Source organism: Capra hircus, chromosome 10 (genome assembly GCF_001704415.2).
Source record: "Capra hircus breed San Clemente chromosome 10, ASM170441v1, whole genome shotgun sequence".
Classification (NCBI taxonomy): domain Eukaryota; kingdom Metazoa; phylum Chordata; class Mammalia; order Artiodactyla; family Bovidae; genus Capra; species Capra hircus.
The window spans coordinates 77,010,655-77,027,659 of record NC_030817.1 but is presented as its reverse complement, the minus strand read 5'-3'; the positions used below and the strand labels follow the sequence as shown (position 1 = coordinate 77,027,659).

The 17,005-nt window shown below is 36.4% G+C and overlaps 1 protein-coding gene across 12 annotated transcripts in view; it reads left to right on the top strand.

Moving 5' to 3' along the window:
* HNRNPC (heterogeneous nuclear ribonucleoprotein C (C1/C2)) overlaps positions 1-17,005 on the top strand; it is a 45,276-nt gene that overhangs the window by 11,101 nt on the left and 17,170 nt on the right. For 8 of the 12 annotated variants that reach the window (XM_013966925.2, XM_005685369.3, XM_013966923.2 and 5 more), the window contains 3 exons: positions 13,618-13,895; positions 16,033-16,147; positions 16,939-16,986. In XM_013966925.2, coding sequence (XP_013822379.1) covers positions 13,655-13,895; positions 16,033-16,147; positions 16,939-16,986 — 404 coding nt within the window. In that variant the 5' untranslated portion in view covers positions 13,618-13,654. The remainder of the gene's footprint in view (positions 1-13,617; positions 13,896-16,032; positions 16,148-16,938; positions 16,987-17,005) is intronic. The other 4 variants (XM_005685371.3, XM_013966929.2, XM_005685370.3 and 1 more) reach the window with 1 other exon arrangement.

Genomic DNA, 17,005 nt, shown 5'->3' with positions numbered 1-17,005 from the left:
AACCATAGTGTCTTTGCCTTAGTAGTTTTGTGATAACTTTAAGAAACTTTACAGCTAAAATTGAGGTAGTAAAGTGTGCTTTCCAAGGAAAAAATTTCCCTTGTTAATCCTTGAAAGTTTGTTGGCTTCCTGTGTTGGAATTAATGGTTTGTGTTAAGATGTAGTTTTACTAAGAATTTAAAAGGAAGATTAATCAGATGACTTGATTGATGCGGATTTTAAAAGAAGTTACCCCCATCTTTATTTTAGCCTTAATCCAAATTAAGCAATGCATGTATATATAAAATTTAGAAAATGCAATGGAGGCCCATCAAAAAGGCGTACTTACCATCCAGAATGAAAGTTTTGATGTGTCCTTTCAGACTTTTTCTTATTTTTTTTTGGTGTATGTATGCTTTTGAAAAAGTAATGTCCTACATATGACTCCTGTCTATGGGATTTCCCAGGCAAGAATACTGGAATGGGTTGCCCTTTGCTCCTCCACGGGCTCTTCCTGACCCAGGGATTGAACCTGCGTCTCCTGTGTCTCCTGCATTGGCAGGCGGATTATTTACCACCAAACCACCTGGAAGGCTCCCTACATATGACACATATATTTAAGTAGTCTTTTTTTTTTTTTCCCAGCATGAACATAACATCAATATAAGATGTTATTAGATACAGCTCTCCTAAAGATTTTAATAACTGCATAGTATTACATTGCATACTTACACAATGTTCTTGCTTACTATTGCATACTCTATTGTTGAGTTCTTAGGTTTTTCCTTTTAAAAGCAATTGAACAGTCTTAACAGCTAAGATTTTGTGAATAACCCTTAGTTATTTGCTTAGAATTAAGCCCTAGAAGTATAACTTCAAGAGCATGCATGTTTTAAAAGCTTCAATGTAGGTTGCTCTCTGAAAAAGGTAAAAATAATTTACTTAATGTAAGTGACCACTAATATTTGACTTCTAATTTTGTTAATTTCTTGAGTCTTTTTCATTATGTTTCAGGGTTTGGTCCTGAAATTTAAATGTTTTCATGTTTGATAAGTCTATTAATTGAAGAGTAACAATGTTTAAAGAGTTAATACATTTTCTGAGTAAAAGGCTGCTGCCAGGTTAGTTGCTAGGAACTTGTCCAGCTTTGGCAAATTGGGGGTAATCTTGTTTTTATCTATATCTGCATCCATTCCCTTCCCTTCATGTTATTTTGAAGTGAATAAATAATTGATTTATTTCATCTATAGCTATTTCAGTGTTTCTTTGAAAGATAAGGACTCTTAACACACAGAAACATGTAATATATTTGAAGACCCTAAGGTACTACTCTGAGGGCTGAATAAGGCATTCTCTAGTTGTGTTTTTTTCTATGGAAATGGTAATTTGGATGACTGTTTTTTTGCTTACATGTTATGTTTTGCTTATTCCTTCCTAGAATTTGGAAACTTCTATTAATCAGAGATAAGTGTAAAATTTTGAGTGAGAAGCTTGGTAATGATTATCCTCATGTGTGATAAAATTGAGTTTTCAGGCTAGCAAAAGATGGAATTTGCTGTACTTAATATACATTTTGGGCTTCCCAAGTGGCGCTAGTGGTAAAGAACCTGCCTGCCAATGCATGAGACGTAAGAAACTCTGGTTCAATCCCTGTGTTACGAAGGTCCCCTGGAGGAAGAAATGGCAATCCACTCCAGTATTCTTGCTTGGAGAATGCCATGGACAGAGCAGCCTGGCAGGCTATAGTCGATAGGGTCACAAACAGACACGACTGAAGCAACTTAGCACACATACACATTTTACTGCTGAATTCTGGGATTGTGTGTTAGTTGCTTGGATCTGAGAGATGGAGAATGATGTAGTAACTTTAAGTTGGGTTTGCTTATTAAAAATTATTTTGTTGTACCATCAGATCTTTTGTTCTCAATTCAGAAATCTGTGACAGTTTTTCATCAGTTTGATCACAGAACCTGACTTCAACTGACATGAGATTATTTATAGTCTTTGTTATATTTAGTGACTATGCTTATGTATTATTGCAGAAATATTAATGTATTATATCTGGTAGCTGGATGCTTGCCCAGATCCCACTCGCTGTTACATAGCAAAACTATAGTATTATCTTTGCAAAATCTGAAAAGTCTTGATTTTTTTCCCCTGATTTTGTCTCCTGGTGAGACTTTAAAAAGTTTATTTGTTGTTACTAAAGGTTCAGTTTGAGTTCACTGATAACATTGAAGCTTTCTACAAGATAATGAAGTCTTATGTGTAAGTATTGTTGACCCTTGCTATTCAGACTGTGATCCACAGCAGTAGCATATCATTATCATTATCTGGAAGCTTCTTAGAAATACAGAATACAATGTCCTACCCTTTCACTCCTTTTTATTACTTGGAAATTGGAAATTTTAATAGACTTCCTGACAAGTGATTTTGCTCTTCGGGGAGCATAGCTGAGGGTCATAAAGTAGCCACATTTTATGTAAATTTGAGATAATGCAGTATTAAAGATGACTCATGTACAAATTTTGAATAATGACTCTTCCCAAATAGAATTAAAAATCAAGTAATTTCCATCAAGCAATCTGAATAAATGTCTGAGCCACTTAAGCTAGTAATCAGATATACATGCCATCCTGAAATGTGTGTATTTTGAATTATCTGAGCTCTTAGGGAAATCATATATAATGTGACCAATGTGTAATTATTTCTCGGCAATAAATGATAGCTGAAACATTTGAAAAATGTAACTTTACAGGTCAAGGTGGCTCTTAAGTTATGACCATTTTTTTCTTTTCCCAGCTTTTGAGACATAACAAAACAGAAAAATGAATTTCTTTCACCTAGATTGCTATGTTTGCTTTTTCTCAAATGTTTTGCTGAAAACAGTCAAGATTTATTGACCTTACTGAAGTAATTCTTTTGCTATGAAAAGCAGTCTCTTACTCCTAATGCTTACAGATTCAGGAACTTTTTTCCAAATGGTTTAAAATATTCTGAGGAAACAGTTGTTGATGGGGAGTTTTCCTGTATAGAAGTTGTTCTAGTTAAGAATATGATAGGTTTTTAAATGCTGTATTTTTCCCCTCTCCGTAAAGTGTGATGTAACACTCCTAGAATAGAGGTGACTTAACATTTAATGATGGGTGAGGAGGACACATTAGTAAGAGTATGGAATTAACTGGTAGAAACTACTAAACATAAAATAGATGAGCAAGGATTTACTGTTTAGTAAATATAGGCGGCATTGCTGGTGAAGAACCTGCCTGCCAGTGCAGCTTAGATGTAAGACTGTAGCCTGTCAGGCTCCTCCGTCCATGGGATTTTCCGGGCAAGAGTGCTGGAGTGCATTGCCATTTCCTTCTCCAGGGGATCATCCCGACTCAGGAATTGAACCTGGGTCTCCTGCATTGCAGGCAGACACTTTACCATCTGAGCCACCAGGGAATCCCTGTAAGTTTTGATCCCTGGGTCAGGAAGATTCCCTGGAGGAGGGCGTAGTATTTTTCCCTGGAGAATCCCATGGACAGAGGAGCCTGGCAGGCTGCACTGCATTCTGTCACATGCATTGAACATGACTGAAGGCAACTAAGCACATGTACACAGGGAATTATACCCAATATCTGTGTGTCGGGACTGCCAACAGACATAGAATGAGAAACACCAAATTACAGAATGCAACATCTAGTGAAAGTTTTGTTGTCCTAAAGATGCCCATTTCCTTGATTTTACATAGTTGTGAATTGCATTAAGGAGGGGAAGCGCTCAACTTTTCTAACTTCTGTCAAGAAATTTATAGAAAAGCTTTGACGACTACACCAAGCCATATAATCATTAAATTCCAGGGTAGCATGAAACTGTCTTTACAGAACAAAAAAAGTTAAGAAACTGTTACAGTATTAAAGAAAGATTGGGAGAAAAGAGTATTCTAAAACCTCATGATCTTACCATATCCTGAGATGTCTTAGCACTTTAGTGCGTAGTCTTCTAGTTAATATATGTATTGTGTATGCTTAACATCTTGAAAATCTCTTGGTATCAAGTTATTTTTTTATTATTATATATAATTTTGGCTGTGCCATGCAGCTTGCAGGGTCTTATTTCCCCAGCCAGTGATGAGCTTGTGCCCCCTCCAGTGGAAGTATGGATTCTTAACCTCTGGACTGACAGAATTCCCAATAAATTATTTTTTTTTTTAAGTTGTTGCTTGTTTTCAGTTAGACTGTTGTACTGAAATTCATTTAGTCTCATATTATGTGTTTTATTTTCCAATTTTTCACTGTAATCTATCCACATCCTTGATTCCTTCAGATAAGTTCTCAGAGGTAAGATTATTGAGTTACAGAATATGCATGAGGTTTTTTTTTTTAAGAACATGTACAATTTTAAGGCTTTGATAAAATAGTCCACTTCTGAATATACTGTTACCTGTTCATACTGTCTGAAATAACATGTGAAAATTTCAGTTTAAAATATTTCTACTTGTTTGGTAGGTATAGTGTTTGGTTTAGCTTTTAATCACCTGTGTCCTTGTGTCTGTGTCCCACTTTTCATTGGTATGTACCAATAATAGAAAATGATGTAGTAGTAAGAGCAGCTGCAGTGGCTACATTTGCTGTGTGCCAGGCACCATGTTCAGTGTTTTCTGTATCTTCACTTACACCTCATACCTATCCTATGAGAAAAGTGCTTTCAATGATACTCACTTTATGATTGAAGTATCTGGTGTTTGAAGGTATTGGCTTTCTAGAGGGAAGTCCACGCCACTTATGTGGTTAAGTTTGAAATTGGAATGTCTTTATTTTTTAATATACAGTAGTAACTTAAATTGTTGTGGACAGATACATATTGCACACATTCATCAGTTTTTTTGCTTTTTAATTAGGGTATATTTTAGTATGGGAATGTCTCTCTTTTTGGTATTTTCTATTCAGAAAGTTCTCATGTCAAAGTTAGTTAATTTAAATGTAGTTAAAGTAGTAATTTAAATGTAGTTCAGTCACGATGGGCATGGCATGACTGGGGATAGATATTCTTATCATTTCAAAACTAAAATATGGCATAAAAAAAACTTCTGAAAGAAAATTGTGTTAATCTTCGTTGTTCGGTCGCTAAGTCATGTCTGACTCTTTGCAACCCCGTGGACCACAGCATACCAGGCTTCCCTGTCCTTCACTCTCTCCCAGTTTGCTCAAACTCATGTCCATTGAGTCGGTGGTGCCATCCAGCCATCTCATCCTCTGTTACCTGTTCTCCTGGCCTTAATCTTTCCACCATTACAGTCTTTTCCAGTGAGTCATCTCTTATTATCAGGTAGCCAGAGTAGTGGATCTTCAGCATCAGTCCTTCCAATAAATATTCAGGGTTGATTTCCTTTAGGATTGACTGGTTTGATCCCCTTGCACTCCAAGGGACTCTCAAGAGTCTTCTCCAACACCACAGTTCAGAAGCATCAGTTTTTCAGCGCTCAGCTGCCTTTATGGTCCAGCTGTCACATCCATATATGACTACTGAAAAAACCATAGCTTTGATTATATGGACCTTTGTCCGCAAAGTGATGTCTCTGCTTTTTAATATGCTGTCTAGGTTTGTCATAGCCTTTCTTCCAAGGAGCAAGCATCTTTTTAATTTTGTGGCTACAGTTACCATCCACAGTGATTTTGGAGCTCAGGAAAGTAAAATCTGTTACTGTTTGCACTTTTTCCTCTTCTGTTTGCCTTGAAGTGATGGGACCAGATGCCATGATCTTCGCTTTTTGAATGTTGAGTTTTAAGCCAGCTTTTTCACTTTCTTTCATCCTCATCAAAAGACTCTAGTTCCTCTTCACTTTCTGCCTCTTTCACTAGGGTAGTATCATCTGCATATCTGAAGTTGTTGATAATTCTGGCAATCTTGATTCCAGCTTGTGATGTTCAGCATTTCTCATAATGTACTCTTCATGGAAGTTAAATAAGCAGGGTGACATCATACAGCCTTGATATACTCCTTTCCCAATTTTGAATCAGTTTGTTGTTCATGCCGACTTCTAACTGCTGCTTTTTGACCTACATACAGCTTTCTCAGGAGACAGGTCAGGTGATCTGGTATTCCCATCTCTTTAAGAATTTTCCAGTTGGTTGTGATCCACACAGTAGCTCAGCTGGTAAAGAATCTGCCTGCAGTGCAGGAGACCACAGTTTAGTTCCTGGGTCGGGAAGATCCCCTGGAGAAGGGATAAGCTACCCACCCACTCCAGTATTCTTGGGTTTCCCTGGTGGCTCAGATGGTAAAAAATCCACCTGCAGTGCGGGAGGCCTGGGTTGGGAAGATCCCCTGGAGAGGAAACAGCTACTCACTCCAGTATACTGGCCTGGAGAATTTCATGGACAGAGGAGCCTGATGGGCTACAGTCTGTGGGGTCACAGAGTTGGACAGGACTGAGCAACTTTGACTTTCACACAATCAAAGACTTAATCTTACTAAACTTTAAAATGACAGATGAACCTGCTTATAGTATGTTGAAAAAATCTGGAGAATTGGGAGAGATTGTTAATACTTCACACAACAAAATCAAAGTTTGAAATTTTCTTCAGGTTGGAACCAAGGATATGAATTAGATAGAAGAGTATGTGAAATGCAGAGCCTTGCACTTAACAGTGAATTCTACAGATATTGACAGTGCTAAAGATGGCAGACATGATAACATCTGGGTAGCATCTAGAATGGAGTTCAGAGCCTGTTAAGTTTTAGAATTGAGTATCTTTTCCAGGTTGTGAGTTCCTTGACTTCAGTGGCAATTCAAGAAGTTTAATGATTAATCATCTTTTGAATTTGGGGACATTGATCTATGTGATTTAGGTTTTTTTGTCATTGAGGTCTGTTGCACTATACTTTTACAGGAACAGTCCTCTTTAATTATTATGAAATACTTATTAAAACTTGGAAACATGCAGAGAGAGAAAATATTTACCTAACAGCATCAGCACTTAAGAGATAACCATTACCAGTATTTTAATGTTTTGATCATTTTTCCTGTCTCGGTAGCTATAGATGTATCTATCTAACCTCTATCAGTTTAGTTCAGTTGCTCAGTCCCCTATAATGAAAAGGACATCTAACCTCTATATATGTTGTATATTCTTTTAACATCTTTACCAGTATGTAAACTTTCTACAACATGTTTTTGTTAAAAAGCTAATCTTTTTTTACTTCTTTGTCCAGGAATTTACAAAACATCTTTTCTCTTTCCATTCCAAAATAGGATTACCTGAAATTTATTTAATGTCATCAGTTGCTTAATTAGTACAAATTTATTGACCTCCCCATTGCTTAGCACTTAGCTTTAACATTTTGCTGGAGTAGCTTTACAAAGGATTTTCAGATGAGCTTACAGAAACATACACTAGTTTTACTTAGTTACAGCAGTGTTAGTGCCAGTTTCCTCCTCTACCCCACTGGGTGATCATTCTGCATATCTGACAGAAAAAACTATTTTGGGGGGAACTTGCTCAAGAGTGTGATGTGGTATATATTTCTTTTTCCATTTGCTGGAATAGGTTCTTAAAAAAAAGAAAAAACTTGAACAGATAATGTGTACTTTTGTAAAATAAGCCATTCTTGTCTCAGCCTTTCTGTTCTTGTTCTGGTAACAACTGTCTAAATGTACCATGTTTGATCTGTGTTTTTGTCCCCTCCTGAATGATATTAAAGTTACAGGCATGATACTTGAGATGGAAACTGCAACAAGGCAAACATTGATTCAGTATTCTCTCTTACACAATCTACATTAAATTTCTCTTGTTTTCACAGAAAAGATCTCTATCCCATGATGTTGCTTTCTTAATCTTCCTACTCTTGAGGAGTCCTAACAAGTTGTGTTGTATAATGTCCCCGCAGACTTGAAATCTGATTGTTTCCCTGTTGTATCGATTGAAGCCAAATATTTTACTAAGAATATTGCTTAGGTAACATATATTTAGTCAAACAGGAAGCATATAATGTTAGATCACTTCATATAAATGGTGACTCATATTTCTATAATAGTAGAGGTACTTTTTTTTTTTTAGTTAATAGTCATACTTGGAATCCAACGCTTCTTCATGTTAATGGTTTATTATTTTATTCCCCTTTTTTGTTGCTCCTAACTTTTGGAGGGACCATTTTGTATTACTGTTTTGACAGTTATGATACTTCTGGCGTGTAGAGTGAGATTGGTCCCTAACATTTGTTTAGATGGCTGTGGGGTACCATTTTTACTTTTAATCTGTTTTTGTTTTTCAGTGTTAATATTTTTATAATTGGTTCTGGAAGTATAGTTGATTGACAGTGTTGTATTAGTTTCAGATGTACAATGAAGTGATTCAGTTCTATATAGCTTAACTTAAAATGGTCAATTTGGTATTCTTGTGGCCTGAAAATACCACCATGTGCTATTTTTTCATGTTAATAGTCTTTACATGATAGTCTTTACCTTGGGACTATGTCTGTGTTTTGATAAATAATTAGCTTTGGGAATGAGCAAATTACAGTCACTTGGTGTTCTAGGAAGATTGATTCTAGGACCCTGGCAGATAACCAGATTCTGGGATGCTCAAGTCCCTTGTATAAAATGGTGTGTTTTATATATACCATCTGTATTTGCATATAATCTATACACATCCTCTCATATACTTTAAATTGTTTCTAGATTACTTATACTATCAAATATAATATTATAATTACTTATATTAATAATACCTTAATGTAGTATAAATAGTTGTAAAGAAAATACAATGTAAAAAATAAATTTATATGTTAATGCATGTATATGGAATCTAGAAAAATAGTATAAATGATCTTATCTTAAAAGAGGAAGCAGACAGACATAGAGAACAAACTTGGATACTATGGGGGAAGGGGAGGTGAACTGGTAGATTGGGATTAACATATATACAGTACTATGTATAAAATAGATAATTAATGAGAACTTACTGTGTAACACAGGAAACCCTACTTGGTGCTCTGTGGTGACCTAAATGGGAAGGAAATCCAGAAAAGGGGCTCTTTGTACACGTTATAGATGATTCACTTTGCTACATAGCAGTGTAAAGCAACTATATTCCAAAAAAAGGAAAATCAGTATGTGTAAGAAGCATCAAATACAGTGCTTAGTGGGGTATTGTACATTACAGTTAATTCATTTAAAGACAGTGGCTGACTGGCTGCTTGCATAAACAAAGCAGTACCTGCTCTGTGCCAGTTCATATATTCTACTGTTGAAAATGTTCTGAAAATAAAACGTACCTGAGTTTAAAAAGGAAATATAGTGTAAATGTTATATAAATGATGTGCAGCAAATTCAAGTTTGGAGTTTTGGAACTTTATATAATAAATTTCCCCACATAATATTTTTTGATCCATGATTGTTTAGATCTACAGATGCAGAATCTGCAGATAGGGAGGGCCAGCTGTACACCGGCCAACTTTTTGCAGACATGGGCAGTTTATTGTTGCCTGCTGAAGCAGGCCAGAGGGAAATAGTTGATGAATGCAGTGAAGACAGGAAGCAGAGAATATGATGGGGGTGGGGAAGAATAACAGGAAAGTAGTGTGAAAGGGACTTAAGGGGCAAAATAGGAGCTTAAGTGTGTTAAAGGAAAGCAGTTTAGATCGGGTGATGTTGCTCTAGGTAGGCAGAGAAATTTATAGTATCTAAGAGGTACTGAGAAACTCTTGATAAGTTGTGAAAGACAGTGTGAGATAGGAAGTCTTTGGATTCAAGATGGCTATCATTTAAAAAATTTGTCAACTCATTGCTGCCATCTAGTGACATCATCTTTAAACTGCTTTAGGCATATGAGAGTTACACACCATAACTCAAACTTCAAGATGAACAGTTGAAAATAAATCAGTTGACAGGGTAGCTTGTATTCCAACTCCATTCCAAATCTACGTGATGTAGATTTCATGAGTTTCGGTTTAGGATATGACTGATGTGGTACATTGGTGATAGAAACACACTTCTGTATCCATGAATCTTGAGCAGTTCTTATCCTTGATAGAGCCACTCATTGCTTTTATTGCTTCAACATAAAACATAATCAAATGGACACGTACATCCTTTGGTGTAATCAAGTAACTCAGCATTTTTGGTTTTGACTTTTACTCGCCAATCTTAGTAATTCTTTGATGATAAAAAATTGTGAAAATAACCTGGGGTGAAAAGATAGCAAGCACATACATGTGTATGCATCCATTAAGTAGAGGTTTGAATTCCACCACCCTGTAACCTGTAGGGAAATACTCAATCTTTTTCTGTTTATACGGTGATGGGATTCTGCTTTTCTGGAAACCACTTGATGTCTGTTACTGAGTTTAAACAGTTTACAGAGTAACCAAAGAGTCATTTCAGAAATATTTCCCTCTCTAGTTTTAATCTTTGAAATTAATTTTAGGAAAGAAATTGATTATGATGTATTTTTTATTCTATGTGCTTTTATTTACTTACCATCTTTAAAAAGTTAGAAGAAATTGACTTGTCCTATAAGGGTGACTCCAAAATGTAAACTTCTATGACCCATGTGAAGTGAAGTGAAGTCACTCAGTCATGTCCGACTCTTTGCGACCCCATGGACTGTAGCCTACCAGGCTTTTCTGTCCATTGGATTTTCCAGGCAAGGGTACTGGTGTGGGTTGCCATTTCTTTCTCCATATGACCCATGAGGCACTCTCAAATATACTCATTTAGGTCTATTTCATTTCTACTTGTCTTAAAAAAAAAAAACCCAGCTTAATGAATTATTATAAAGCAAAAGCCCTGTAGCGTCTACTCAGGTTGAGAAAATAGAGCTTTGCCAGCAAGGTTTATAGTTTGGAATGATTCTGTGGCAGTCCAGAAGTAAATGGAGTACATTTAAGGGAAGAAAATGTGATTCAGTGATTTTATACCCAGCGAAACTGACAGATACAAAGGACACAGGCAAACTGTTAATAAGTTGCAGGAACTGATAAAACTATTTTCAAGCTCTTTCTAAGTAATAATATTAAGGATAAGCTTGAGTTACCATAATCCCTAGAGAGAGCTGGTAGAATTTTAACATGAATAACGTTACAAAAAGATGCTACTACTTGAATATAACCTTACAGAAGTGTCACACGTGAGTCTGATCAAGCCTTTGATCACAGCTTCCAATTTCTGAAAATAAAAAATATGTGGAATTATGCTAAGGGTATGAAATTTTGAAAAACTGCAGGACAAATGCTCAAGATTCTTCAACAGATAAATGTTAAAGGGGAACGTATCTAAAAAGAGCATTAAAAGACATCAAATTTGTATCAGTGAGTAAGACTGTTACTTCCAGGGGAAGGAACAAAGTGATTTTATTGTGAAGTTAGTAGTTTTAGGAGGAGGAGGAAAGAGATGGAGAAAGGAATGCACATGGGGCTTCTGAGTATTGAGATTCTCTAGAGACTTGAGCTGCTTTAGCACCTATGGACAGTTTTGCTGCAGTACCTTGTACTCGCCCACTGTTGACTCAGGCAAGACCCTCCCTGTTGAAACTGCTTTTCCTAACGTTTGTTCTTTTCCTTTCCAGTACATGCTACCTGGATATTTTGATGTTCTTCCGTCTTTTGGCCCTTCCGGGCTCCTAGTTGCTTCTTTTGCTTCTCCCACAGTGATATATAACATGCATGTTAGCTTCTGGCTTGCCCTTCCCAGTGTGCATTATGAAGTTTTGTTTGGGATGCATTGACACAAAGTTGTATTCTGTATGCTGTTCATAGGTTTTTGCTTTACCCACAATTAATTTCTTCTTATTAAACTCAAGGAGAGGGGCTTACCTGGTGGTCCTGCAGTTGAGAATCTGCCTTCCAGTACAGGGGCCCGAGTTTGTTCCCTGGTCAGGGAACTGAACCCCACATGCTGCAACTAAGATTTTGCAAACCACAACTAGAGATCCTATATGCTGGGGCAGAGATTGAAGATCCTGCCTACCACAAATAAATACTAAAGAAGAAACTCAGTGAGCTTTTACCTGTATTTATCACTTGCGTGTGTGTGTGTGTGTGTGTGTATGTATATATATATATATATATATATAGTTTGTGAAAAAAATTTGCCGAAAACTGGCTTATGTCTCCACTTAAAATAATAGCAAACTTTAAGAGCCACGCAGAAGTATTATTTGAAACCAGTTAGGCCTCTTAGTAGGTTTCTGTTTTGATCCCTCTTGGAGTTCTAAGGCTTTTTGGTGCTCCTGCTTAAGTTGAAAGGCTGTTAGTGGTTCTGAGTAGCCACTGTTAGGTTAATTTTTACTGCTTAGTGTCAAAAAAATTGTAAAGATAAACAATTTAGAAACTCGAATAAAAGCAGGGTGTTTCCTGAATTTCAGAAGGATAGGAGCTTTAAAGTTTTAGACTCAGTATGTGTGTGAAAAGACAAGGTATTTGAAGAGTCAGAATGGTAGTGGTCATGTGTAAATGTTATACCATCTTTTTTTTTTTACATGTATATAAGACCTTTACATAATCTACAAGAACTAGTTTGTCGTTATCTTCTTGAGGATTGGAAAGTTAAGAAATACTAGACCTTGCTATTCAGTACCTTTCAAGGGGTTGAATGGGAAATAACCTTAAGAATGTTACTCTAGATGGCTGGATCCATCTTAAGCCCTGTTTAACTTTGGTGGTTGGAGTGGGAAGGAGCAGTAGATGAAGAGCTGATAGAAAAGCTAAAGAATATCAAAACATCTTGCACTTTAAAAGACCTAAAATGACTTCATGAATCTCCACATAGTTACAGACTATGCCTCTGTAACATATATAAAGATAATTTTTGTTTTGAAATGGTCTGAGCAAAGTTGTGTTTTCTTCCTTACTGCTTCTGGTTCTTTTTTGATTAAGGCAGTGTTCTACCTTCTAGTTTTATCATCATCACCATCCAGCATTATTAAATGTCCTAGCTATATTTTGTACTGTTTTCACATAAAGAATCATTAACATTCTGTAAAAATGGTATTGATATGTAAGTATCTATTGGATGCTATAAATCTGGAAATAAACCTGGAAATAGATTATTTCCAGAGTGAATGAGTTGGTTCTATTTATTACCTTCATATAACAAAGTTAATTAAACTTGAAGGGCAGAGTGTCACTTGTCCACATTCATCCAGCTAAAAAATAGTTTTTGGGCAGAAACTGGAGTTCTTTATGTGGTAATGAGTGAGACTCAATAAAAGCAACATGCAAAAAGGTGGAGTTATTGATAGATGGCAAGGGATGGTTCGATTAGCATAACTGGGACAGTGAAAAAAACAAATTTATGGTACAGAGATTAAGGGGTTCTGATTTGCTTGAGGAGTTTTAAACAGTGAAGTCACTTGGGATTAATAATTTCCAAGAGGATTGTGTGTATTATGTGAAGAGGAATTTTCCCCCCTTGAAGTGATAAGTTTAGCAGGAGTATATTATAGAAGAGGAGGTTGAATTTCTATGAGGATATATATTCATGGGCTCAAGTCTCTGAATACTAATAAACTTAATGCTGTGAGATCCATTTTGTTTAAGTTGACTGATAACTGTAGGTAGAATGGTTCAAAATAAGAGTAGAACAGGTTTTTTATCAAGGACTATTTTGTTTTTAGCATTTTTTCACCTGAATGCCTTTTTTTCTCCTCTCAGTTTTTCAGCTTTGTGAGGCACCGTATCATCAAAGACAATGGCCAGCAATGTTACCAACAAGACGGATCCTCGCTCCATGAACTCTCGTGTATTCATTGGGAATCTCAATACCCTTGTGGTCAAGAAGTCTGACGTGGAGGCAATCTTCTCAAAATACGGCAAAATCGTGGGTTGCTCTGTTCATAAGGGCTTTGCCTTCGTTCAGTATGTTAATGAGAGAAATGCCCGGGCTGCTGTGGCAGGAGAGGATGGCAGAATGATTGCTGGCCAGGTTTTAGGTAAGATCTGGGTTGAATTAATTTTTCATTGATTATGTAATTCAGATCTGGGAGTTCTTCTGTTCATGTTTTCTTTCTCTCCCTCTCCCTCTCCATAAAGCTGTTATTCAGAGAGGTGTTCTGCGTGTTATGTCTTGACATCAGCCTAATAAAAAATAAAAATAAGGTTTATAGGTCTAAAGAGAATTTTAGGCCTGTAAAATTTTACCATTTGGTGTAGTAGAGACTGGATAATCCTTACTTGGCAGTCTTGAGTAAAGTAGGAGAGAGGGGAACAATATTTCATAAGGTACTTTTGCTGCCTAAAATGTCTGTGTCATTTTGAACACAGTTGACTGGGTGAAGACAACAGGGCTTAGTCATGTGCTCTAGAGTCAGATGTATGTTAGGGCCTTACGGCTATGTGTTGGGCAGCCTACATGGCTTTTCTTCGTTAAAATAATTGTGTGTGTGCGTGCACATGCTACCTCGGTTTATTATCTATTCTTACTGAAGGTAATACTACTATGTGGTTGTCAAGAGAATTTAGATAACTTGAGAGGGTTAGTTATTTAGATAACTTGAGGTGATTCATAATAAAAGGTTGTCTTATATTAGTTCCCCAATAGGGTTCGCCTCTGATCTAGCATGTTTAAATTTTTGAGAAATGAGATCTGAGCTCTATTCAGAAAATTTATATTTTAAACTTGAGATCTCATTATATGTGTTTCAGTCCTGTGAAAATTGTTGTTTGAAACTCGAGATATCTCATCTTTGGCCAGTGGATAGATCACCTTTAAGTTGGTTCCTGTGTCCTTGAGACCTTTCTCTTATGATAATGCATTTCCCTTGCTTACTGCACCACAGGATATTCTGGGTCATCTGTGTATCTTATAAGAGTGTTGGCTCCTTTTGATGGGAATTATTTGGAAACCCACTCCCTGTATACCAGGAGTGTTTATTGAATTTTAATTGCATCTTGTTAGTTTCAGTGGGCAGAATAGGGGACACTTAGGTTTTTAAGAAAACAAAATGTCAGATTTTTATGTGTGCATTGTACCACAGCCTCAAGCAATCATATCTCTGTTTTTATTAAAATTATTCAATTTTGGATATTGACTTATTCCCTTGATGGAATAACACGTTTGAATTGCATGAATTCACATCTACGTATGTATTACATTACTATAAGAGCATTGGTAGAATCCTAGTGCAAAACCACAGATAATGGAGGGGCAACTGTAAATTTAATGCAGATTTTCCACTATCATGAAATAATTCTATGAGGTTGTAAAATCAGTTGGATACATAGTGTAGTTAATCTTGTTACTACATTTTTTAAACTGCTTTTAAAAAGTCTACCTTTAGTTTTATAAAATCTTAACGATTCCAAAGTCAAAATTGTAAAAGCAGGGTTGTTGTAAACATTAATTACTAAAAATTAGAAATGAGTTTTTAGTGAACTACAGACTCTGAAGATTATTCATACTCTGAAGATTATTCATAAATGTAATGGTGTTTAGCAGATAAGACAATGTACTTAAAAGTCTTTTTCCAGTGGTCACTTGATGAACTGAGTTTTGGAGAGCTGGCTAGCTTTTATTTAATTGTTTTTTGAGAAATCGTCTCGTCTGTTAAAAGGAACATGAATTCTTTGATAGGTAGTGGATGGCATGGTGAGCAACTGGGCACTTTGGCATAGGTGTTTTAAAAATTATGTTGTATATGGAAACTAGATTTGTTTTCTTTTAATTCTTTCCCTTGGAGTGTGTGCATGCATATGAAGATTGTTTACTTATAAGCAGTTCACTGTACAGTGTTTATTTTTTTATGCAACTTTTCAGTTTATCCTATTTGTAAGGAGAATAAAAATCCCCAGTTTCTCATTGAGGTATTCAAGTCGAGGGTAAAAGGTACTAAAGACAGACTTCGTATGTTTTGCCTTTCTGTTTTGTTGGTAGAGAACAGAGGACAAAGAAACGGAGGATTAAGTCCTAACCTTGTGAAAAAGACTTGAGCCGATTTTATATAACAAGGAAAGATAAGATACATCATTTGACTTTTGTTAATTATATGGCCATGTACACTCTAGAAAGATGCAGTTTGAGACACCTCCCTCCCAACAGAGTTGTCATTAAAGTTTTTTTTCCACCCCCAGATATTAATCTGGCTGCAGAGCCAAAAGTGAACCGAGGAAAAGCAGGTGTGAAACGATCTGCAGCGGAGATGTACGGGTCAGTACCAGAACACCCTTCTCCGTCCCCTCTACTCAGGTCCGGAACTTTATTATTTATAACTGCATTGTGTCCATCAGTGGGCATCTTCTCTATCTGTTTTCTGGATGTGGGGAGGGTTAACTGTAGTATGTTTTATGTATGTGAAAGGACTGCTTTATTAATTTTGTGTTACTATACTTCATTTTACCCCATTTCCCAGAGAGTTGTTGGAATTCCTGAGATTTTTTACTATTAAAGAGTAGTTTGTTATTTAAAGTGTTAGTTGCTCAGTCGTGTCTGACTCTCTCGCTACGCCATGGACGTAGAGCCTGTCGGGCTTCTCTGTCCATGGGATTTCCCAGACAAGAATACTGGAGTGTGTTGCCATTGCCTTCTCCAGGGAATCTTCCTGACCCAGGGATCAAACCCGGGTCTCCTGCATTGCCGGCAGATTGCTTACCATCTGAGCCACCAGGGAAGCCCTACTAGTATAAATTAAATTCCTTCAAAAGGAGTTACTTAGCTTCTGAGAAGCTGGGGAGGGAGTAAGAACGGGAAAGAGGATGACATAAGAATATTTAATTTACTATTGTGTTTTTCCATATTCTTATTTTAGCTCTTATGTGTTGGCATTTTAGCAATCTTATAGCTAAATTTGTAGTTTGGCCACTATGTCCAGTGGCCTAAAGTGGTTGGAATTTAGTGATCTGTTGCTTAATGATTGGGCATTAGTCCATGCTAATCTGTTGATCTGTTTGTTGGGTTGGTTTAGGGTGGGGTTTTTTTTTTTTTTCCATCTGCTGTTGTCAACAGGTCCAAATTAATCCTCTCTGGTATTTGTTTTTCAGCTCATCTTTTGACTTGGACTATGACTTTCAACGGGATTATTACGACAGGTATGTTTAAGATGTTTTC